This window comes from Nyctibius grandis, chromosome 4, assembly GCF_013368605.1.
Source record: "Nyctibius grandis isolate bNycGra1 chromosome 4, bNycGra1.pri, whole genome shotgun sequence".
Classification (NCBI taxonomy): domain Eukaryota; kingdom Metazoa; phylum Chordata; class Aves; order Nyctibiiformes; family Nyctibiidae; genus Nyctibius; species Nyctibius grandis.
In genome coordinates, this window is record NC_090661.1 from 9,898,101 (window position 1) to 9,923,449 (window position 25,349).

The window sequence follows — 25,349 nt, forward strand, 5'->3', positions numbered from 1 at the left end:
TTTCCATATTACTAGGCTGTATTTTTGCTAGCGTGGACTTCTGCTTATGTGGCTTAATTTATAATGTAACAGTGACATATATTTTTCTGCTGGGTGTGGTTTAGTGTAATACACATGGTTTCATCTGTCGTTTCAGTAGAACGAGTAAAGGTCTGAAGAAATCACAGATGATGGCTTCTGACGCTAGTCATGTGTTGGAAGCAGCTTTGGAGCAGATGGATGACATCATTGCAGGTATAATAATGCTTTATTTTACACCAAACTGTTTTGAGATTTAACTATGTCTGTCTTTTTCCCTCCTGCAATTTTCCTGTTTGTTTTTTTACTTTTTAATTACTATTCTCAATTTGTCAAGTTCTCTATGACACACAGATTTCTCTGGTTCAACAGTTATGTGAAGAAAATTTAAAGTAAAATAAAGAAAGAAAACCTGCAATGCTACTTCAGACATGTGAATATTGAAGTAAGAGATATTTACTTTGCTCTAATGCTGTATGGTAACTTAAGCACATCCTAATTCATGGGGTAACATTACATATTGTATGTGTTACTTTTTTATTTCAGTGTGTCTTCGAAAAAAAGTTTTCACCAAGGCTTCCAGTTAGCTGGATAGTATATATCTGTATTTTACACACACACACACATAGATACACATAAATATGTATATATATAAAAATACACAAAATTTTCTTTATTTATGATATATATATTTAAAATAGCTTAGTTAATTACCTTCACGGCCCCATGAGTTAGAATGCATATCTTTTTGTTGACATTTATATCCAGGAGTGGAGCTATGAATTTCTTTTTACGAAACTGTCCATTAGAAAGGCATATGATGCAAGACAGAATTTGCTGTCTTTTGGTGCTCTCGTGGTCAGGCAATTAAAAAAGTTTCTCTCAACATTACAGCATCCAAGAAATGAAGTCCATTTCTGTGGTTAGGACTCTGTAGCCTTGGGGTTTGTGCTCACACACCATTCAGAGTGAACTCCTGAAAGCAGTATCTGGTTAGGGGCATGATCTCACTTGTGCACAATGGGAAAGCATTCACTAAAGCTTTATAAATTTAAATAGTGACATACATGCTGTGCCTTCAGTTTTTTTTTCCCCCTAATGATCAAGGAGATGACATCAGCCTCTTGTTGCTGCAGTTGTGCTTCTTCCTGCTCTTCTTCCTCCTCTTCTAAAACTTTCTATCGAGAGACTAATATGGAGCTTCAAATATTACCATCAGACTAGCCATGATTAGGCAGGAAGTCGTTATCCAGGATTTTTAGTTTAAAAAATATCTAGGTTTTTTTTCTCATCCACATATGAGTTTTCACTTTATTCTAGATGTGAAAGCTTTAACAGAAGTGTAAATGTGCATATGTGATAGATATAACTCCACAAATAACTTTTCACACCAATGGGACAAGTTCTAGGCAAATAGGAAAATTTAGATATGTATTTCCTTCTCCCTTCTTTTTCTGAATGCAAAACCTTATTCAAACAAGATTTTAACCAACAGAAGTTAATTGGGAATTTATTTTTTCACCTCTTACAAAACAGGTAAACAGATAGTCAGGGCAGCATTGGACTTCCCTCAGATATGTAAAGAGAGAACAAGAAAAGCAAGTCCCAAACCATAATACATAAACTAGGGAAATGAAATAATTTCTTAGCCATTGCAAACCTTGGGTTATCATCCTGGCTAGTGCTATATAAGAGCCAAAGTAACATAGAAGCTCATGTCCCTTTAGTTATGCTATGGAACCTGTGCTCATAAATCACCTGCACACATCTGAAAATTTTAATTTAATATCTCTCTTCTGTGATGATTTATACATATCCCAGCACACATTGGTGATACCACAGATGCACTGATGATTCCATTCTTCAGAAAAATCAAGAGAAAGAAAAATAGACATATTCTATTTAAATTGATTTTCAGATGAGACACCTATGTTCTTCCAGGAGTTGTCAGAGCTTTGTGGTATGTTTTCATTTAAAGGGTTAGAAAACTTGTCATGATTTTGAGGATTTTCAGGTTTGTCATTCCATAGGATTTCATCTCCTTCAGTCTTTTCTGTTTATAGATCATGCTTCCAACATATCTCAAATTGTCCAGTATCTTCTCTTATGAGTAATAAAAGACGATGTATTCAACAAACAGGTCTATTGCCTTGCTTGTCTGAGCAGTGTTATGTTTTGTTCAGAAAAAAATTTAGTTTTACTTGAAGAAGCCGTTTCATATTCCCTTCAAAAAAGTTTTGCAGACTTAGACTTCATGGTTTTTCCACTGAGAGGATAACATTGCTATTCAGAAGCGTTCCCATGAATGGAAGTTCTGAAAAATGGTTGTTGTGAGGCTAGTTGTGGGTGAGACAATGGGTGTTTAGTGTTGGGTATTTTTTCCATGGTATGGAAAGACAGCCTTGTAATATGTGGCATAACTGATTAAATGACAATATATGACTGCCTAAGAAAATCACATATTTATTCTAGTTTCATGCTAGAAAAATAACTGAGGATAGAAGCCAGGTTTGATTTTTGTTGTTGTTGTTGTTGTTGTTTGTTTTTAATATTCTTTTTCTCACTCCTTTTTCAGATCTTTTGTGCACATAACATTTCAGAGTTTAATCTTGATAAATAAGGAATAGAATGAAATTGTTCCAGGCTTCCAAACAACATTACTTTTACCCCTCTCACTTAGTTGCTGTGATGGTGGAGACAGTGATATAGAGAAGCAAAACAAATGATGGTGGAAATATTCTGTGTGAATCGGCAGATTGCACGTCCCATTCACAGCTGTTTTGTAGTGGTGTTGGTGCCCAAGCTCTAAAACAAAGATTCAGGCATGCTAGTGGTATGCAGTTTGTTTCCACAGTGTATGGATGGGTTATGAGCAAATTGGCAACCTCTTCAAGAGAGTTGACTTTATGACTTCACATTACTTACACTTTTAGTCTAATGTCCACTGATGTTCAGTATAATATGGAAAACAGGCTTATATAAAGGTATCTAATGGGAAAAGAACCAAGATATTTTTCAGACAATGCATCTGTCAAGTCTCATCAATGTTAATTGAATACTTCCCATATGATTTCAGAATTACATCTACTTGTTCCAATCAAAAATCATATTGCTTTACTCCTTTACTTATTTTTAGTTATGACATAAAGTAAAAGCTCAATTGAGTGGGAAGGTTGTTCACCTTATTTATTTATTATTTTCTATTACTAGAAATAGATGAGACATTTTAAGACACGTTAAGTCAAATCTCTTCTGGTTGTTCTCCTCTAGCTGATGTTCTATGTGATCCAGAACTGTTTCTTGGATATTCTGATATGATTGAAGGACCAAATATATCTGCTGGAGCCTATACTTGGATACAGTTATTATCCCAATTTGTCTCAAATTGAGGAACATAGTAATTACTCAAGTTTGATTCTCTCTAATTCAATCCAGTAAGCTTCTGTATGTAATTTGGGCAGGGACTGGAAAACAGGAATGTTCTCTTGTCCTGTATAGTGAGAGAACAAATAAGGGAGGAAACTCCTTCAGAAAGAGGACTGGAGGACTGTCGTGAAACAAACCAGGACTGAGAGTCTTCTAACTGCAGATTTATATGTACCGTATTATGCAAATATTGGACAAATTCTCTGTGCAAAGGTAGCTGCTCTTGGAGTAGACTGGAAACAGCAAAAAACCCCAACTGTTCAGAGCTTATGCTATTTCAGTTAACTGTATCCAGATTCCGTGGATATCTCGAGGCAGCACTGGATTCAAAGGCTAAGGCTAAACTTCATGACTGTTGGAAACTTACATAGCTGATGAAAAAGATATTTCTTTTGCAATGAGGCCTGAGTGGGTACTAGGAGAGCTGTGCTCTTCTCTTGGCCTCAGAAACCTTTGCTTTAGGCTCAAAAAGAGCATTAATCACTATTTTAGAGAAGTGAGAAGTATAAAGATGTGTAACTTGCATTGGTTAATTTTTGAAGCTTGAGTAGATGTGCATATATACACATGCAAAACGAGCATTCTCTCTTTTAGAAGACAGTCCTGATTTATTTCATTAGCTGTAGTTATTATTAAAATATTAAATTGTGGTCTTGTCCTTTAAGAATTGGGCATGCAAATACATATTACAACTATATACAGATTTGCAGTCCTACTTTTAACCTTCTGATTTTAAAAGTAACGACCCTTACTCCAAATGTTAACATCGCTCATACGTGATTCTGATTAATCCAAATAAAAAGTCTCACTGTAGACTGTGCATCTCAGTGCAATACAAAATGTACTAGTGTTTAGAGTGCATGAGGGTAGGATTGTGAAGCAAGATTAACAAATTGAATTTCATTGGGCTTGATCAAATTTGACAGATAGGTCAGTGTTCCCAAGTCTTTTATGCTTCAGTACATCTGTACTGATAACCCACCCTCATAGCTATATAAATTAGGCATGCTAAATGATTAGCCTTATTTGACTGAAATAGCAAAAAGGGCTAATGTGATTGTCAATGAACATGACTTATCCATTAGCTAGAATGACTTGCAGTCCAAACAGAGGCTTTCTCTACAGAAAGTGCCCATATGTCAGATCTGTCTACGCATTCTTTATTTGAGGTGCATGACTTTGGCATTGCTTCCCTCTGAGGTTTGACCAAGTCATTGCTTTCTCTTTTATTCATCTTGTACCGATTTATGAAAACGTGTTTCTTTATAGGACTATAGATTTTGATTATTTTTTTTCTTTGCAGTGTATCCTAATGAATTAAAATAATTTTTATTTTACTTTTATGTCAAACTGCTCCACTCTGTCAAAAATCTGGAAATCCATTTTTTACTTTTGTGAATAATGACCATAATTGTAAGATCTAAAAACTCCTGTCACAATATTATATTCTGCTGCAGCTCCAAAGTCTCTTCAAACTCATCAAGTAATCAGTGTAATTATTGAGTTTGCTTTTAACCAGAGCTCCTGCAATTATTGTTTACTGAAAATTAATGAGAATGTCAAATGTGTTATCACATGGGTGTGTACTGGTATTTCAGTATTAGTACTGAAAGATTAAAAAATATAAATAATTTAGAAGTTTGTCAAGAAGTTGTCCCAGAAGTATGCATGTTTAAATTCCGCTCTCCTGAGGTGTCAGAACGCTTGTTTTCAGTTCATTGCTTTGGCTTTGTGCTACAAATCCAACCACTTCCCACACCCTTTCTGGAAAAGGGGCCTTTAGAGGAAATTATACTTAAGAGATGAACAAGATTTTAATTCAAGTTTAACATATTTTCCTCATGGGATGTATTTACCAGAATTTTAAGGAGGAACTGTTTGGTTTTTTATTCTTTTTTTCTTTTATTGTTCTGCCCCATCATAATTTTACTATTAAAACAATAGAGCTCAAGTTCCAGAGCTACGCTATGTTCCTGAATGTGTTAGATTACTAAGTAATTTCTAGTTAAGGGATTAGAACTTGGATTAAAAATGCAGGAGTGGACAAAAAATATAATCTCATTTTTGAACCCTTTTGGATGAATTTTAGGTTTTGTAGAATAAGCTTTTCGCTGAGTTCCTACATAAATAATAGGAAATCAAAGTATTTCCTAGTGACCTCATCTTTACCCCTGAATAGTCATATATGTCATCACAGGATTCGTTCAGAATGCAAGGACTAGGCTCACAGCACTTTAAGTGAAGAAGATAGACAACTCTGTTCTGCTTCATAAGGGATTGAAATTGTCCAGACAACACAGAGAGCACTTAATCCTATTTTTTGTGGTGTGTGTTGGGGCGGGGTGGGTGGGTGGGTCTTGCTTGAAATACACGCAGCTGATGGGCAGTACGAGCCTCTTGTGCTCGTGTAGAATGACTAGAGAATAGCTTCTGATTTTTCTTCTCAGTTTGTATACCTCCACATGACTTTATATTTTTATCACTTATGTCCCATTCAAGGTTCACAGTATTTATTAATTAAAAATTTAGTTTTTATAGTAAAGATATATAACTTTTTATAATTTTAATACAGAGATCTTTGTAGAATTTCATTTTAGAGCATTGAACTGACACAGACGATAGTTGAAATAGTGAGATAAAGAATAATTTAAATAATGGGCAGTTTCATGTGTTACAGATCAGAGTAACTGAACAGCAACAGCTGCAGTGGTTTTCTTGTATTTTCTAAATAAAATGTAATTGTGTTAATTGCTTCAGTTACGATTAGTGTATTTTCTTTTTATTTTCTGTTCTTTTTCAATCAATAATGTAGGCTTTTTTCTGAACAAAAGAGATAATGTTTACAGCGCTTTTTGTTTATCTTGTTACTGCTGTGCATTAATTAAGATGACCATTTGTGAAGTTGTACTATACAAGATACTATAGTGGGTTTTTGAAGCCATTAGCTAGAGCATATTTATGCATTGATCTTATAACAATAGGATATGAAAAAAGAAATTAATTAATAAATTACTTGAAATCAGGTCTTTGATAGAGAAATATATAACTACCTGTCATAACAGTTCCAGAAAATCATGTATCAAGAATATTGTGAGGGGAAAAAAGATAAAAATGGTGACCTTTAACTAGCCTGGATATTAAAGGGGAAAATACAAAAACTTAAACCAAATATTTAGGGTTTATAATTTGTAGTTCAACATTTATCTTTATTTTATAACACTTCTTGTAGCTTGTTAGGTGCTGACATTCAGCTTCAGGTACTTGACTTCCAAAAAGCTCATTAGTTAATTCCTTAATGTTGTCAACAATAATAGATTTATAACAATTTACAGTCTTTTTAAAACTTAAAAAATATAGCAGTTCACTGTCTTTCTATTTATTTAATCCATAATTTTTCACAGCAGCTATCTGTGGTCTTTCTTTTAGGTTTGTTAACATCTAAGACATGGCCTCACAAACTGGGTGCACACTTGAATAACCATTACAGCCATTTGATACTATATTTTGTAGGGGCTTTACACATGCTGTAGCCTTAAAGTTAAGTTACTTGCATAACTGTTCAGGTGCAGTTTTGATCTATTTTAAAAGTATATTAAACTCATGGCAACTTGCATGTTGATTGTGCGCACAGCTTTTACTCATTCCTTACCCAGGGTTGCCAGAGCAACCTGAAGTTTGGAATTTCCTCAATTTTGAGTGCTTAACCTTGCAAGAGGTCATTATAGCTATTTGGGCTACTGTCCCAAAACATGCTTCCCATACTTTCACTATCCTAGGCATATTTTCTCACAGATAGTGGGGGTCTGAGCACAAGATAGAGAGTGAAGACTCTCTGAATTTTGTTTGTAGTACTGATGGATTCCCTCTGTAAACAGGCCAGTACTACAGAATCTCATCGAGCTGAAAGCATCGAGAACTTGTTTCCTATAAGCACTTAATGCTCTTTTACAAAAATAGATATTTAAAATTGTTTTGTATAAGACACAATTGTCCTTTGAAGGTCCAAGTCAGTGATTTACTGATCAAGTTGGTCTTTGACTTCCCTTGCACGTGTTCCTGCCTTTCCAGCGAAACAACAAAATAAGTTTCCTTGAAAATAAGAGTTAAAACTAATTCAAAATGGAGAAATCTTTGCAATTGAAGTATGCTACTTTAAATTCCTATCTCTGACTATAGATAAACAGTTCTGTCAGTATAAAACAACAAAAATAGCAGTCATGACCTAGACACCTACATCAGCTTACCAAAAATGCAGTACTGCATTACTTCATTGTGTTTATGCAAAACAAAATCCATACATCATAAGTATTTGTATTAAGTTTTGTAAAAGGATGGAAAAGAAACAGAAATGTAAATAGCTGCAGATACAGTATGTAGCAAAGAAAGGCAGTTAAACCATGAAGGCCATAACCCCATAGGACTGAAAATCTGAGACACAAAGGTTCTTTTGTGGTTTATATGATGTGATCTGTTTTTCAGTACATGAGTCACTCAGTTGTTTAACAGGCTAGTGAACAGATTTCTAACGTTTAAATTTAAACAAGTTTTATCAAACATGGGATTTCTTTAAATTCAAAATCATAGCTTCTCAACTTCCTACTTTAAAGCAATGGAATTGATTTGAAAGTCTTTTTAAAAATCAAAATAGTGTAATTTTTGTAAAACAGCATGCCTTTATTTCCTCACAAACTGAATGCTCTTATTTTCCCTGTGCTTTCAGATTCATTTCTTTCATGGAACAGTATTCATGTTACCAGTAGCTTACTACTGCTTACTACAAACAACTATGGATTTTGTCCTAAAAAGATGTATTTGTTGTCTCACAACACTGTTTTAATTGGACAACTGGTTTCTCTGGCCCTAAATACACTTTTTTTGTGTGTGTAAATACAAAAAAAAGAAGAGAGAAAATTGATGCAAGTATTTGTTCTGCTTTGTCTTTAATAAAATGTGTTGATCCTGTTTTTCCTGTGTGATGGAGACAGCCTCAAATTGCTATCATAGCTGCATAATCCATCTTCCTTTTTTCACCAGCCGTAAGGCTGCTTAGCTTGTGTTTCTGGATAGGAGAAATCTTTTTGTCGTAGTTGTGTATACAGTACCTAATGTGCTGTACATCACAGCTTAGAGTCTATAGGCGTGTAAAAGGAAAAAGTTGAGTAATTACAGAGGTAATTTGCATAAGAAATTATAGACAGTTCTTGAAAATTATCTCAAGGATTCCACATGTGGTTGTAAATAAAGCTCAGTTGAAAATCATCTGAGCTGCATGAAACTTGCATATGAATGTGGTCATTAACGTTTCTACGCTTGGAAATTTTTTCATAGGGCTTCCTGATAATCCAGTTTAACAGTTACTGTTCCCTGTTGTTAAGGTTCTAAAAGCAGAGATTTGAGGAGAAGCGAATGAGCTATGATTCAAAACACCATTTGTGATGTATTTTGCATTACAGTATTAGAAGGAAGGATTGTGTGAGCTACCTCTGCACTCCTTTGACAGAAGGCTTAGGAACAAGGAGGCTGAATTGTGTCCTATCCAGACCTTACTGTTAGTTTACATAAATTCACATTTTCAAGGCTGTCCTCATGAGAAACAGACTTGTGCTTCAAGGAAAATTACACTTGGTAGTCTGGAAGGAGAGAGGAAGAACTTGGACAACCTATATGCTCGTTGAGTAAAAGCTCAGGTAAAAAAAAAAAAAAAAAAAAAGAGTTCTCTAGCAGTGTAATGATAGACTGAAAGGCCAGAGAAAATATATGTTTATAATTTTATTATAAGTGCTGTTGATCAGATATCAGAACTGTTACCCTTGAGTATTTCAGCTTAAGTCATCCTTACCCCAGCATGGAAGTAGCTTTTGGGTTTTGTTGTGGGGCTTTTGTTGGGTTTTTGCTGCTTTCTGGACTAAAGGAGTCTGCAGTTTTAGGAAAATCTCTTTTTAACCACTGATGGTCGAGTTGTGTATTACCAGGATTTTTTTTCTAAAACTCGGCCAGTTTTAGAGCAAAAAGACTGAGATAACAAGGATGAATGCAGGGGATAAGTTAAGATTCAAGGAAAAGTGAGAGATCAGAAACAGTATCTACTGCTAAGAGCGATGAAGGTTGGGTGATGGATGAATGTATATGATACAAGCTGAGGAGACTGGATTTTCAAACTGGCAAGGCTTTCTGCTTCTTTCTTTACTTCTGCTCAGTAACTTATTTTTGCAAGCCACCAGTAGTGCTGTTTTCTGAATAGGTTACATATTTGCCCAAAAAGAATGTTTCCTTGAAGCCGTTCAGCTAATTGCAAGGAACTTTGAACTAAAAATGTGCTTGCATGATCAGGGTGTAGGAAATGTGTAACTTAAAAGTAGTTTTCCTTTTTTTCTTACTTTTGTTATTCTTTCTGCCATACATATACGGTGCAGCAACGTTTCACCTCCTTCATCCATGGTATGTGGAAGCCAGAACTGAGCTGCTTGGAATGTCTTAGTTCCAATACTTTTTTTCTCTTTCTTTCTCTCCTGCCTCTCCTAGGTGGACATTTATGATGATCAATTGTGTTCCAGTAGTACACTAGGAAACCATGGTGTTGAGTATTATATAAACATAATGACAAAATATTCCCCGGTGTCCTGTTTACCCTTGGAAAAAATGAGGCACAGGAAGAATGTGACTTGCTTAAGGCTATACAAAATGAGTCTTTTTGCAAGAGTTCAAAACTGCACTCATTTTTCCTGAGTATCTATAAAATTCTCGTGCTTGAACCATGTTCTTCCCCACTTCAGCTATCTATAATAAAGCTACACGCAAATTAATTGCTGTTAATGGTAGAGTATACTGGTAACACATAGTGTTCTGTTTGCACTGTGGCATCTCTTTTTTTGCATCAATCTGTGAAGAGATCCAAATTCTTACTGTCCAGTGCTAAAACTTAATGTGCTTTGCAGCATGATGATGTAAAGTTTTAAACTAATGCAAAGAAATATAATTATTTACTCCTACGCACTTATACTTCTGTTTCTCAGGGTGTGTTCTTGTCCTTCTTGTGAGCAATAGATATCCTACTTTATGTGAAACTACATGGAAAGCAAATAAGAGAAGGAAGCCTGTGATTCATTTGAATTTAAGCAGTAAAACAGGAAGCTTTCTGAATTAAAATGCTGAGTTGAACTCTGCATTTCTGCATTTCTTTACCTAGTATAAAGTGCATTAGTTGTGGAATTCAGAAGAATTCTTCATTTTCTATGTCAGCCAGGAGAATAAAAGGTACTACAGTAGCAACTCATAGCAAACCAGTTTAAAAATAATTTCACAGAGGAGGAGTGTATGTGTGTATTTGATGGGGAGGTGTGAAGGGTCTTGTTCTCTTAATGATGCACTGAGATCTCCTGTTACAGGCAAGGAGAGTTATTCATGGGAGGGCTTTCTAACTTTTGTTGAGTACCATGGCCCCTATCCAGCAAAGCAAAGCACTTTGAAGTCCTTACTTTAATATTTGTGATCCCAGTGACTTGACACTAGTGAAATTTTGAATGCTGAAAGCTAGAATCTTCAGCACATCTCAGAATTATGCCCTGTATTCTCGGCATGGTAAGGGTACAGATGCAGTTTGGGTTTTTGTTTGGTTGTCTTTCTGATGGTATCAGACACGGGTACATTCTTCTCTCACCTGCTTCTTGAAGTTCAAATACAAATCTTGAATAGTACTGATATATATATTTTTAATCATTTCTTTCATGGATGATAACCTCAGTTGAAAGATTTAAAATCATGAATGAAATCGAGCCTTTCAGTCTCTGCTTCCTTCATTTAACTTCAGTTGGTGTGAATCAAAGAGATGTTTTTCCTTTCAAGGTTTAATGGAACGAATGCATATAAGAATTTACAGATAGTTCACTTGTAAGATCATTACATCTTTAGTCATGTAAGCAAGCAAATACTATGCTGTCTATTTACTATTATTAGCTAAGAAAATTTTGAAGTATATTTATTGTCTTCTGCAGTTTAAAATCCTGTACTATTTATGCTCAACATGAATTCCCAGCCATAAGTATGGGGTAAGGCATAAGATGTACCAGCTTTTGTGTGTTGTTAGGTTGTTCAGGGAACATGAGTTTGCCATAAGGATATCTTTGACAATTTTCATTTGTTGCATCTCTTTTTGTTAGCAATGAGTGGAAAAATATTTCCTTCTTCTGGCTTCTTTTTTATTTCTTACTTCATGCAAACTTAAATGGAGGAAAACTTGAGGCAGGAAAGGGAACAGTGAGAAAAAAACCTGAAAATACTTAAATTTACTTTGTCTCAATTATTAGACGTCAAGCTGATGTTCTTTCCCAGCAAAAACACATTGCCACCTTCCAAGTGTCCCTACACAGGACAGGACTGTCCTCAAGACCCACCTTAGATTACAACTATGGAAACTTGGCATGTGTGCCTTACACATGGACCCAGTTCTTGAGAGTTCTGAGAAATCATGACCTTCCACTGCTGTGTAAAATGTGAGACTTTGAGGATGCTTAGAATTCTGCCAGTCTGAACAGTCAATTGAAGAGCTTGGGATAAATGAAGCATGCATATGGAGTATGCCCAGTCTCAGGAAATCATATAACACATAATTCCTGTCTGGCCCTGCCTGTGCTTCAGCACTTGAGAATTTTTGCCTTTATAGAACTGAGTTTCTTAACAGTGACAGTTCTTTTTCTTGCCAAGATTAAAGTGTGTGTGTATATATTTTTTCCTAGTGTTTTGATAGAGGCAAATCAAATAAAGGCGTACCAAAATGTGTGAATGTCACTGTCAGTGAATTTTACTACAGAATTTAAAATTATTTTCTGTAGAAGGTAGATGTTACCAGTAATGTTGTAGCCATGATAATCTCAGGATGGAGGCAAGATGTGATATGTAGTGAGGCATTTAGACTGGTGAGGGAAGACACCACCAATACTGTCTTCAAGAAAGTTACAGTGGTGTGTATAGTATGGCTGTATATTTGGCTGTATAAACTAACTACCTAGTATAATTAACTGAACTCCTGAACAATTGATTTAAATCTGCATTTAGCTTAAAGCTTATGGCTTTTATTTCATACCTGAAGTACTGGTTGTGGGCCTGAATGTTTGTGTGGTTTTGTTTGGATTGTGTGGATTTTTGTTTGTTTGTTTCTCTCTTGTCTGTATGTAAAAAGTATTCATATAAATAACATGAAGAATGCTATAGCAGAATGCTCTATTACGTTTTTCCCATTCCATATCTATTTTAAATTGTCATTTCATTGAAGGGGTAGCTACCAAAGCTGATTGTGAAATAACTTGGGATCCTGTCTGCTTTTCTGGTGTGAAAAGTACTTGCTAAGCAAAAAAAAGATAAATTTAGCATGGAGTTTTCCAAAAGAGAGTGAGAAGATGAGTTTAAAAGTCCTAATGTCACAGTAACCAAGGAAGCCACATCTTTAAAAGTGGCATCAATGCTACTTAAGAAGACAATGCCAGATTTCAGTTTGTATGTGTATCTGTTTTGGAAAGTAAGTAGTGAGCCACTGGCTGAATGAAAAGATTGGAGAGGTTATATGATCCAAATGGCCCTTACACAATTTGAGACTCTGCTATTTTTAGTTGCTAGAGTTTAACATTAATCTGCTTTAGGAAGTACATAAACAGAAACAACTAAGCTGGCCTAAGTATCTGAGAGTATAGAAATACACAAGAAAATATCTTTTAATGGTTAGAATACTCAAATCCAGCAAAAGAGTTAGTTGATCCTATCCTCAAAAGGAAATAAATTAGAAAGACAAGGTTGATTTACGAGGTGAAGTTGTCTTGTGTAGCAGTCTTTGTAGCACCAGATATTGAAGAAACTTTATCTTGGACATGGTCTTAGCCGGATATTAAGATGAGATCTCACACTGAGGTATTAAAATAAACTCATAAGCAGCGGAAGTCAACAGGACCAAACAGGAAATATTCTGAGTTTGAAAAGAGGTTAAGACTGTATGAAATACTCTAGTAGTGAAAATAAAGAGTGTTGCTTTAAAAAAAATAAAATCCCTGCTACTGAGCCTTGCAAAACTTTAGAAATTTCTGGGGATGGTTTTGCATTGTTTAAAACAGTCAACCAAAAAACCATTTGCATCGTACAGTAAAATTCAAACCACACAATTTTTTGCAAAGATAATTGATGTGACAGAATTCTTTGTCATTAAAGCAGTGGCTGAAGAAAACCTGGTTAACATTATTAATTTGCCCAAAAGCTTTGAATAAAGTTAAGCATTCACAAAATGAGAGACAAAATATTGTCTTGGATCAAAAACTGATTGAGATGGGAAACAATATTAGGATTAAATGATCAGTTAGCATTTTGGTTAAAAGCTAATCTAGGTGCAGAGGGCATTTCTGTGTACTAGGACCTAGAGCGTCAGTGTATTCATGAGCTATATTTAGGTATTAGTTGTGTATCAGTCAATACATAGAATAAACCACTGGGTCCAAACATAGTTTGTAATGTCCAAATCATGGCAGGTAAATAACCATAGCAGGCAAACTTACATTGATTAATGCAAGGTAGTGTGCATTGAAGAAGAAAATTTAATTACTTATACATCTGGGTTTCAAATTAGATACATCTGCTCAGGAAAAAAACTTGGCAAATTATTTTCAAAGGCCCAGTGAAGATTTCTGTTCCTTTCATAACTAAGATGTAAATTATGTTAAACACAGAAGTAAAATGAAGAATGGTATGGAGATTATTATAACCCCCTTGTGTAGATCAATGATATAGTCTTCTAAGGAATACTATATGCTATGTGGATCCAACATACACCTGTAAAGTATGTTACAAAATGAAAGGATGGAGAGGAGTGCAATATGAATGATCAAAGCCAAAAAAAAAATCTCCTGTGAAGTCAAATAAAGGGGGAAAATGTGATTGCTTATGCCAGAGAGAACAGGAATGAAGACATGAGTACAATCTATTATGTACATGAGGCAATGAATTGTAAATAGAAACTGTAAAAAGTAGAGCAAATAGAAGTTTTCCATCTGTTAAAGAAACAAAGGGATATAAAGTGAAGTCAAGGTCTGAAATTCAGGACTGAGAAAAGATAGCTCATTTTAGTGTGCATCTCATTGAAACACGAGGTATTAAGACAAAAAGATTCGGAGATATTAGAATTTGTATTACTTATAATTCTTCCATCAAGCAAGATATGGTCCTTGCTGTGCTGATTATTCTTGAGAAAATAATACTGGTGCTGGAGGGCTGGCAGGAGGGAGGTGGTATAATTTGGAGAGCTAGCAAGTTTCAGTAGCCATTTTTATTGCGAACTTTTTGGGTTTTGCTCTCTCTGGGATGATTTTAAACCTGCTCAAGGTCACATATTTTTTTAGTTTGGGTGACACGATCTGTTTTCATCTAAGTTTCTTGTCAAAGGACTTCATCAGTCTTTCTTATGTAGCTTAACAGTGTTCTGTGTGGGGACTTCTCACTATGTAGCTGAGAAGTTAGTGACATCTCATGGTAACCATGGAAAATTACAGGTGATTTGTGGTAAGGTTTTAGCGTTTGTAATATAACAGACATTGCAAATGTTTTCTAGGTCAAAATTCTTTTTTAATATGCTTGTACATACCTCTCACATTTAATTCTCCAGTATTCGTTATTTATCTAGAGACTAACTCGAGTATTTCTAAGCATGAAATACTGATACTTGTCAATTAGCATCTGGAGTCCAAATGTTGTAGTGTGTAGTACTGATATATTTGTCACAAAACAATTACATAACATTATTGTCTCTCCTGGTTTTACTTGTTTTAGGTACAAAGTCAGCTACAGAGTATGCTAATGGTGGTTATGATATTGTGTCACCTGCTCCCTCAGTATACTTGGGCACATTTCAAATTTTGCATCTCCTGGAAGATCTAAAGATGGCATTGGAAATGCTAGAGGATCCTCAAGAGAAAGAAGCATTGCGAAATCAAATTCCAGGGGCCACGGCAGTGTGTATACGGGAGTGGTTTGAAGAGAATCTGGTGAGTAGTTATTTATAGCTTTTCCATTTTGTTTGCAAACAGCATTGGTTCAAGTATTTTGATACTTCTGTTATTTTTATAATAACTGAAATCTGCATACTTAGAGAACTGCAGGGGATGGTGAGCAATCATAGATAGCTGATGATATTACCACTTTATGTGCTGATTACTAAAGCAATGCAGATATAGGAGTATAAGATGTTGGTAAAATACCTTATTTTGTCATTAGTGAGAGAAAAAAATAGTAAAAATGAACTACCAAAAATGTCACCTTTTCTGTGGGTTGGTTTGGTTTAGTTTTGTTGATCCTTTGCTGGAGATAACAAACAAGTTTATAACTAGTTATAAAACTTTTCATTTCTGAACCACCTATTTGGAATATGGTGGAATTGTCTGTTGAAGGGACAAATTCAAATTGAATGATTCTCCTGTCCTTTTCCTCGCTACATTTCCTTTACCTTAACTATCGGTGTTGTAAATCTCCAAAGTATCTTGTACACCAGGCAGTGGTGGTAAATGCAAGAAAGCTCTAGCTTCTGAATGTGAGACATTCATATGGGGATAGATGGGGAATAAACATTTGACTATATTGGAAAAGACTGAGGCTTAGCAGATGAGGAGCAGATCTTCAGACAGACCTTGAGAGACCCGTTGGATGTAAAGGAAGAGAAACAGCAGGTCCTGCCAGAACACTCCCCTTCCCCAAACCTGTCACTGCAAGTGAATGATCGTTTCCAAATAAGTAAAAGCTACCTACTACTTTCTCAGCTTCAGACAGCTGGGATTTTCTTCTGGCTTTGTCAATGTGTGTTACTTTTCTGTAACTGTGTCTGTAGCTTCTGGTTCAGTGTTCATCATCTGCTATAGCTGCCTTGTGCCTGTTGTAACTTAATGTTGTTGGAAAGGTAGCTGCTTTTGTTTGAACTTGTCAGCTGCTGGTTTGTTGGCATTCTCCACAGAGTGCTGGTCTGTGGCTGGCAAGTCCTGTTTGGGACCATATGAGAGAAAGGAATGAGAACTTGGTACCAGTTTTGAAAGCAAAAGGTGGAGGAAATGTTTAATTTGGATTTATAGTATTAGATTTTGAGTCTGTATCCTTAGGCCAGCTCTTACTGAATTCCTGCCTTAGGCGAAGTTTTAATGCTTTTCAAAGCTTTGCAATAGCTAAAAGATATTTTTAATGCATAAAAGACATAAATTTTCAGAGTTGTTCACAGTAAAGTTGGCCCTTAACCACCAAGGTGAAGAGTTTGAGTCTGGTGGTCTGGCTTTTGGCCCCTCTGCAGAAATATTAATTAAGCTAGTTTTTCAGCTCTGCAAGGTAGGTAACACTTGATGTTTTAACTCCTCATGTTAATCTATATATGTGTATCTCTTCTTTTTCATGGGAAACCAGCCAAAACAGAAGCCACAGTTCCCTCTTAGAGTTGCAGTTTACTGATGTCCTAAAAGCCTTGTCTAGTGCATCAAAAGTAGTTTATCATTTTATAAAGCAATTGGGCAGTCAGGACTCAGAACCAACAGAACAGGGAAACAGGTGGCATAGAGTATCTCTAGTGCAGTATGTTGAGATCACTGGTTTTAAAATATTCTGCACTGTTCTGTATTGATGAATTCTGCACTTCTTTTAAAGACATGCACAGGGAGGGTAGTGCATAGTTGCTGTGACTGTTATTTGAAAATGGATAGTAATGTATGTATTTGTAGACCTTTTTTATATCTTTAAAAAATGCAAATAATTTGTAAGCATGCACACAACTTCCATGGACTTCAAATTTGGAAGAGCTTTCTCCACTGACAAGCAGCAGTTTCACTTGGAAATTGAGAAGAAATCTGATAAAATTGAGCTCAGTTCAGTTAAATGGAATATGTATAGTTATGTCCCATACTGAAAATTCCTTAATTCCAGCCCAGAGCTGTGAAACATGATACTTGATATGTGAAAAAGGATAGTCAAGGTAGTAAGTTATAGAGAATGAGAACTCTGTAGCTCAATGAATCCTTTCACATTGGAAGCCTCAAAGTTTGGTAATCATTAGCTTATGAAACGTTGAAGTGTCATAAAAACCCCCTGTTCAGTTCCCATGGTTTAAACACATCAAGGTTGAAGGAGTTTGCTGATTTATTAAAGACAGTTAAGCAGAAATCAGTGAACTATATATTTAGGATCACCATCAGCAATACAACAGATAAACCAGAATACTAGATGCCTAAGAAATGTTAAGGAACACCTACAAATTTCTGAATGCAGTTCTAGAACTAATTCCAAGAAGTTAAATCACGCAGACATGCACACAGACACGTTCACAGTTACGCTCACACATTTCCTCTCTCGCAGCTGGTGTTGGTTACAAGCACGAACAGCCTCTTCTGTGGATGTGGGTTCCCCTGTTTACACACATCTCCTAATGGACATGTGGGTGCTTTAGCTTTTGTGTGCACCCGTGGAGCTCTCTACGATCTGCTAACCCAGACGCTGGTGAGCATGCACCCCATGAGTTCACATAGGCACCCCTGAGGTGTGGGTCCCCAGTTGTTGCAGCTGGTAACTATTGGGTAAAACATCATTACACAGAAAATGCCAAATGCTCTCAAGTGGAATTTGCTACAAAGGGTCTCTTCTAAGCACGCTCTTTAAAGTGTAGGCTAATAATTCAGTACAGAGATGTGGAATATTTTTTAATTGTTGTATTCAACTGAAATGTTACATAAAACAATGTTTGATATCAGTAGCAATAGTTGAATTGTAACAAACATTGGAATGGATGGTGAACTGATGCTTTTGAGCTTTGTTTTTAGAGTTTAGGTTGGATTGGAGGGGGATTTTCTTTTGTAGACTATTAATTCCACATCTGTTTATTTTTGGGGTCTATGCACCTTCCTTTGAAGCTGGGGGCTGCTCTAGCACGTACTGAATAAGCCACTGGTTTTAGAGAATACAGCAACTGCTTTGTTTCTAATATTATATAGGAATAGGTGAGGTCAAAAATATTCCCAGTTTATCCTGACTAGGAATACGTTAGAAACTAAAGATACAAAAAGCAATCTGACATCTATTTTAAAAGTAGATAAGCATGTTCCTTTCAAGAAAAGAGTAAGTGTTATTTTATGATTCTTCTTCACTTAAATGCAAACTTGAAAATTGTTTATATCCTTGATTAAGGATGGCAGCTGCAATGATTTTTAATACAATGTGCCTTATGGAAATAATTTGAAGTTGTGTTTTGCTACTGCCCTATTTTGGCTTTTATGGGAAACTGCAGAAAGGGGAGTGAGAAAGATGGCCCAAGACTAGTTCCTGCTGGATAGTATCCAATAGCAGCATTTAACAGCTAGCATTTTGGCTTAAGCAGAAGTACAGAATAGAAGTCCCAATTATTTTCTTGTGTGCTCCCTCTGCATTAGCAATCATCATAACCTAATGCAGCCCTGAAAGCTCTCTGAGGCAGAGTATGGCTATCCCTCCTAGTTCTATTTGTGCCACACAGTTTGGAATTGCAGGTTAGAGGACAGAAAGTGACTGAACCTTTTTTGTATTGTTTGTTTGTATTGGAGGATAATCTAGAAACTAGAGCTCAACTGTACTAGAAAGGGAAAATAACTTCTGCAGAAAATTGCCCCTTGGCCTTATAATTCAAGTAGCCTTGCAGCTTTGGTACTTGCTACTTAGTGTGCTGAACTACACCTAGTGTTTAAATAAACAAGACTCTCTAGTTTAGCCTTTTGGTCAGCTTTCAGGCACATTGGCTTATTACCGATCAGTCAGGAAGCTTCTGTGATTATTATAGATACTGTAGGTGGTGTCAGTAGAGTCTTACCTTCCTTCAGTTCCATAGTACCAAACTATGGAATTTATCAGACATGAAATGTCACCAAGTTGTGCTTTGGGATTTGTTTGAGGTTTTTTGTTTGTTTATTTTAAACAATTGTAAATGTTACATTCTTTGGTCTGTCTCCTATAGGTTTGAATACCAAAGATGTGGGAAAATTTAGATATGTCTAGAGCATGAAGACCTTAGCCATCGTGTTTCATGCCTGATACTACCTTGCTTACTTCCTCTTTTGAAAGCATCTGCTTTATTCCTTTTTTATGGAACCATTGGTGGTGATGTGGTGTTTCAGTGATTTGGTGGAGTTGGATTTTGTGCTTATTCTCTACAGTCCTCTAAGGAAGAGGCATACCATTTGTGGAACTAAAGGTGTGCTTTTTCAAAAGGCTCCTTTTTGTGTTTCTGTGGTCTGGGATCTGTGAACATATCAGGTTCTTGAGTTTACGGTATAACTGGGCACAGTAACTGTGCTGCTGCTTCTTTGAGATAGATTAAATAGGTTTGACAAAGGTAGCTCTGAATTTAGAACTATTATTACTGTGTATCATAGAATGAGGATTTAATAGTTGCTGTAACTGCACAAATCTTTTGACAAAGCTAAAATGGAATAAGGCATCATTAATTATAGACTTTTAACTACTAAGAACTGTAGTAAAAATTTTTGCCTCAGAGTGAATGTCTGGAGTGTTTTACGTGCTTTGCAATTGTAACTTCTTTGGCCTTAAAAATGGAACAAAAAGACCTGGGGGTTATCATGGAGTGTTCATATAAAACAATTTGTGTATAGTTTCAATGCTTCTTGTTAAATATTTTAGTATTGCTAGTGACCACATGACATATCACAAAGCAGGTAGTAGTTTCAGCATTAAAAATTAACTGCTGCAGTAACTGACTGTGTTAGACTCAGTGAGCTATGAGAGAATGTATTTAGTTAGTTTCATTTCATAACTCTAAATGAACTTCTACACTGTTAATTCTTTTTTTTTATTCTATACATCTTTATGGAACCCTTTTCTGAGTAGAGGAACCTTAGTGTCCTTACAGTAGTCCTAAAACAATTTTAAGCATGAGTGAAAGCCTTATTTCCAGGATTGCAAAACATGGTCTTCCTTCCAGTGGAACATTTATATTTAAAGCAAGCCACTTCACCATGTAGCTTTATATACTGCCCTTAAAATGCTGATTCTTGAAAACTCATTAGTGTTTTCCTGATTATGTTTTTTCTTGGTAGCCTAATTCTGAAAATCCTTCTAAATGTTCTAAATTTGAGGAAGCAGGAAGGGGAGAAGAGCAGAAGAAATAGTAAGAGGAATGTGTGGTAGAGGCAGTTTGTTAAAATAATGTGATTTGCCTTATGATATATGCTGTGCTCTGTCTCATTTCATGTTCTGTATTTTTGTATTGGTAAAATCAGACTTTTTAGCAGAAATACAATAAATTTCTTAGAGTCTTGATTGCCATTTGGTCATGGTTAACATTCAGAAGAGATTGTTTCCACTGTTTGTTAAAATCAAGGATTTTTTTTTTCCCCAGTGTCTTCACAGGGACTTGGATTAAAACAGTAAGCCCCAGTTCAGAATTCTGACTTGGTGCAGTTTGTGAAGTTTTGAAATTACTTCAAAGTTTTATTTTAAGCATGTGTTAAAGTGCTCTGCTGAAATATAATCACTGATCTCTTTATTTCACTTGTGTCTAAGATTCATTTTACAGAGTTATTTGTCCAGAACAGAGGCAGAAAATGACTGCAATACAGGGCACTTACTTCAAAAAAATGCTTTTATAAAAGTATCAATAGAATTTTTCAGCAACAGCTGAGTGGGAAGAGAATATATTCTGAGCAATGCCAGTTAAAGCCAATATATTTATCTGCTGGTAGGTTTGACTGTGGGACTCTACTGTTGAGAGTGATGATGGAGCTATATATAGCTGAATCTTCCCATTGCCAAGTGGTATTAACACATGTTAAATTGAAAGTGGACCAGTAGAGCCTGCTTGGGACAGTGTAGAAAAGCTGTCATTCCATAAGCATTTGTGTTTATTTTTGCCAACTTGAAACATTAGAAGGAGATGTTTTCTGAGCAGTCGTCAGAGTTGAAAAATTGTATGACCCAGTCCTCTCCTGTGCTCCAGCTCCTTTTCAATGAGTTGATGATGCAAGGAAGCCCTGAACTGGAAGATCTGGTCCTCTCAGAGTTCCCCAAGCACATTAGAGCAATTCACAGCACAGAAGAAGGAGCAGAGAAGTGTCCTTCATATGTGCAGCTGTTTATGAATACTAGAGAGTGCCTCGGAGCTAGTGGAAAGGGGTGTACACAGCCTGCATGGAATTTTTCTAAACCAGGCCTAATTTTTTTAATGTTCTGTGGTTGCTTTGTCTGGGAGTCAACCCTATCATCTGTGACTGTGACTTCTCACTGTAGTAGCTGTGAGCAGAGGTAGGAAAGTCGTCTCTTCATGAAGAACTGATAGAAGCTTAAAACAGCTTTGCAGTGAGGAGGGCTGATTTAGATCTTTCTTAAAATGACATGGTGAGATCATTTTTTTGGCATTTTTCTTCCACCCTTGTAATGGTCACTAATGCTTAACAGAGCCACTTTTAAACTACAATAACAAGAATTGATTAAACAGAATTGTGGCCTTAGGTTTAGAGTACTTATGGAAGAAAGGTGGTATTCCTGTTATAATAGCAGGGCCTGTATTTTTATATGTTAAGTTTTCCAAGATTTCAAGGTAGTCTACTGACATATTGTGAAGTTTAGCCCCTGGGGGCAATCCTCACCTACATGGGCTATCCACACCTTCATACTGTCAGAGGAAGTAGAGGACTACTCTATAGGAAGCCATGATTGAATACAGAAATTGCACGTTAGCCTTCAAAAGCATTAATACGATTTATTCAGTTCCATTTATCTAAGACTTTCAGCTGTTGGCTTCAGTGCCTTCCTTTGCACTAAGTGGCTGAATATCACATTAATTCATTCTTTCTTTTGTGTCTAATGTTATGCATGGTGTCGCTAGAATTTCCAGCTGCATTGCTTTTCACTGATTTAACTATGATACACTGTATTAATTTAACAAACATTCAGTATAAATGCGAGTGCTATGAAGTATCTGCTTTTTTAAGTATAGCTAGAGGTGGCATCAGAAAATGTTTTCTATGAAGTAATTAACAGAGGGATTGGTTGGTAAGAGAGAATTATTTCATTAAACAACGGTGCTAACAGATAAGATATAAAGGTAATGGTAACGTAAAGATTCTGGGGGCAAAATTTTCTTTTTAAAGGTTCTGTATTGATTTGGAGGTATTACTTGAATGTTAGAGGAAGGGCGTAAGTTTGAAGTATTTCTGTCTATAACCTTTATTCAGATTTCACAGAATTTGGGTAGGTTGACCTGTCTCATTTGCTAAATGTTATCAGTTATGACAAACATAGCAATAACATAATTCTCAACAAAATTATTTCATTCTCTTTTGCAATAGTATGCTAATAATAGTGGTAAACAGACCTGTATTTACTTAAAATGCAACTAAATATATTTTCAGGTTTTGTGATCTTTCAAAAATGGAAACAACTTATACTTACTTTAGACATATTATGCAACATGTTGGCATGCTACTTTTCTTCATAAGTAGATAAACATGTGCTTTATTTTCCTGAAATAATGAAAAGCTTAAGAAGAAAATAATGAATATTTGTATATTCCTTATCAGAAATAAGGACTTGCAGAGGTTTATCTGCAGCTTATTCTGTTTTGAGTTTTTTTTACAATTTTTTCCATTCTGAAATTTAAAAGAGAAAATCTGATGTGTGTCATACTGAGGAGAGACAAAATGTTACCTGATAATGTCATTGATGTAGGTGCAAATATTTGGTAAATATCCTATTTCAAATGTTTCCTATACTGATTTACTGCATATTTAGTAATTTCAGCAGTGCTTTGAAGCCTTTCAGACTGAAAACTAAACCTGAATTATTGTAATATGTTGTGTGGTAAAATATATTTCTTTAAATATTTTTCTTTACATATCAGTATACTCTTTTCTTGCCTGTAGTAACTGAGGGGGAGTGTTCCCAGTGATTTTGTTGTTCTGTTAAGCAGAAAACATTTTTTAGCTTTTATGCAAAAACATAGTACTCAAGTTTCCTACAATCTGCATTTTTGTCTAAATAAGTTTCATCCAAAAAGTTATAGCTCTTCTAGAACTTAGGCTGGAAAAAGTATTTCAGCATATGGCAAGGAATGTTTGGAACTGCCAAGAATGTGCAAATGTCTGTGGATGAATTAAACAGTAACTTCATCTAAGTATTGGTAATACATCCTTTATGCAAGCCAAGGGAAGAGAGCTAGTTATTATTTGAGCAATAACCAGAAAGCACATAGTAGTGCTAGAGATATGTGATATCATACAGCCTGCAGATGGGAATGACTCCAAAAATGTCAGCACCTGTTGGAAGTATTACCTCCCTGCCCAATATGCAATGAGGGTGAGGGTTAACCATGCTGGCTTGGAACTAATGGCCATCTAAGTCTGATTATTTCTGAAATACAGATTTTAATCAAAGAATTAAGACATTAGGATTGAGTGCATTTTATGCTGGGAAAGGATTATTTGTTCACGTATCTACATGACATTATTTCTAGTCTGTTCCCCATGATACTTGTTGTGGTTATTATTATCACAAGTATTATAATTATTATCACAAGTAAAGCAAATGTGCTCATATAAACAGAATGCAGTATCTTTTTGCCTTTTGTTCCAAGAGTTTAATCTTTCTGTGTCACTTAGGCATTACCAGTTAGTAATGATTAAGAGACTAAGACAAATTATCTTGGTGGAAATGCTTCATCTAGATTTCTCAAGCCATTCCTCAGCATGTAAAAAGGATTTCTTACTCCATTGTCTTTTGCACAAATGGCCTGAATTTCTTTTTACGTAAGTATTCCTGTGCAGGCGTATTCTCATACTCTCTTTCTTTCCTTTTTCTTCTTTCCTTTTTCTTCTTTCCTTTTTCTTCTTTCCTTTTTCTTCTTTCCTTTTTCTTCTTTCCTTTTTCTTCTTTCCTTTTTCTTCTTTCCTTTTTCTTCTTTCCTTTTTCTTCTTTCCTTTTTCTTCTTTCCTTTTTCTTCTTTCCTTTTTCTTCTTTCCTTTTTCTTCTTTCCTTTTTCTTCTTTCCTTTTTCTTCTTTCCTCTGAAGCTCTTGCATTTTTCTGCAGCATGTGAATGACAGGTGTGTGAATTGGCACACTGAGGAAATTTCTCCCTTTTAAAATCTAATCTCTTTGTTTCCAAAGCAGCCCAAACACTAGGACTGGGAAGAGCACAGAGTAATGGATGTAGGAAAAGTTGATACTAATTATTGGGAATGAGTAAATTTTTGTTGCATGTGCATACATCAGACTCTCCTGATGACGCTGGGAAGACACGTAGTTGGTATGTTCTTCTGGTGTTTTCAGAGGCTGATGGGTTTTGAAACCAAAATGATCTAAAAGTTATTGCTAAAAAGAGAGGTGATATGCTCCAGGGACCTGGACCTGATGGAGGCTGAAGAACTTCTGCTTTGCTTCCTATCCCTTTGCCGTCTAACCTCCCAGGCAATGCAGTGCCAATACAAGAAAGCTATTGACAGTTTGCATTTCTGTTGCTCTGAAAAATCACAAAAAATTGTTTTACCACAAATTTAACTGAATAAAAAGTAAAATTGCTAAAATAACAGTAACAAATACAATTTTGTAATGTTCACAGGGCCTCAGCTGGGTGGGAGAAAGAGGGACAGTGGTGGAAAAGCAAACAACTCTGTGTTTCCTCAGCTCCGGTGTTGGTAGGAGAAGAGGGAATACACCAGACAGACAGATTGCCCTTCTCCCACAGTTCTAAGAGGATTTGTGGATGTTTTCTTGCCTCTTCATAGGTCTAGAATGAAGGGACGTGAGAAGTGTAACTGATGGTTTAGAGCGTTCCATTACTTTCAGCTTCAAAGCTGTTAGAGCGTGTCTGTTTACTACTTGAAACAGATTTAAAATCTCGTTTGAAATATTTGACATTCTGACTAATAAAGTA

General features: G+C 35.7%; 1 protein-coding gene across 5 annotated transcripts in view; it reads left to right on the plus strand.

Annotated features, from left to right (window-relative positions):
* Positions 1 to 25,349, plus strand: part of PPFIBP2 (PPFIA binding protein 2) — a 109,225-nt gene that overhangs the window by 19,330 nt on the left and 64,546 nt on the right. For 4 of the 5 annotated variants that reach the window (XR_011048103.1, XM_068399902.1, XM_068399905.1 and 1 more), the window contains exons 2-3: positions 140 to 234; positions 15,244 to 15,458. Coding sequence is in view for 4 of the 5 variants with exons in the window: in XM_068399902.1 (XP_068256003.1) it covers positions 168 to 234; positions 15,244 to 15,458 (282 nt within the window). In the remaining variant the exon portion in view is untranslated. Of the gene's footprint in view, positions 1 to 136; positions 235 to 15,243; positions 15,459 to 25,349 lie in introns of all 5 variants that reach the window. The other variant, XM_068399903.1, reaches the window with a different exon arrangement.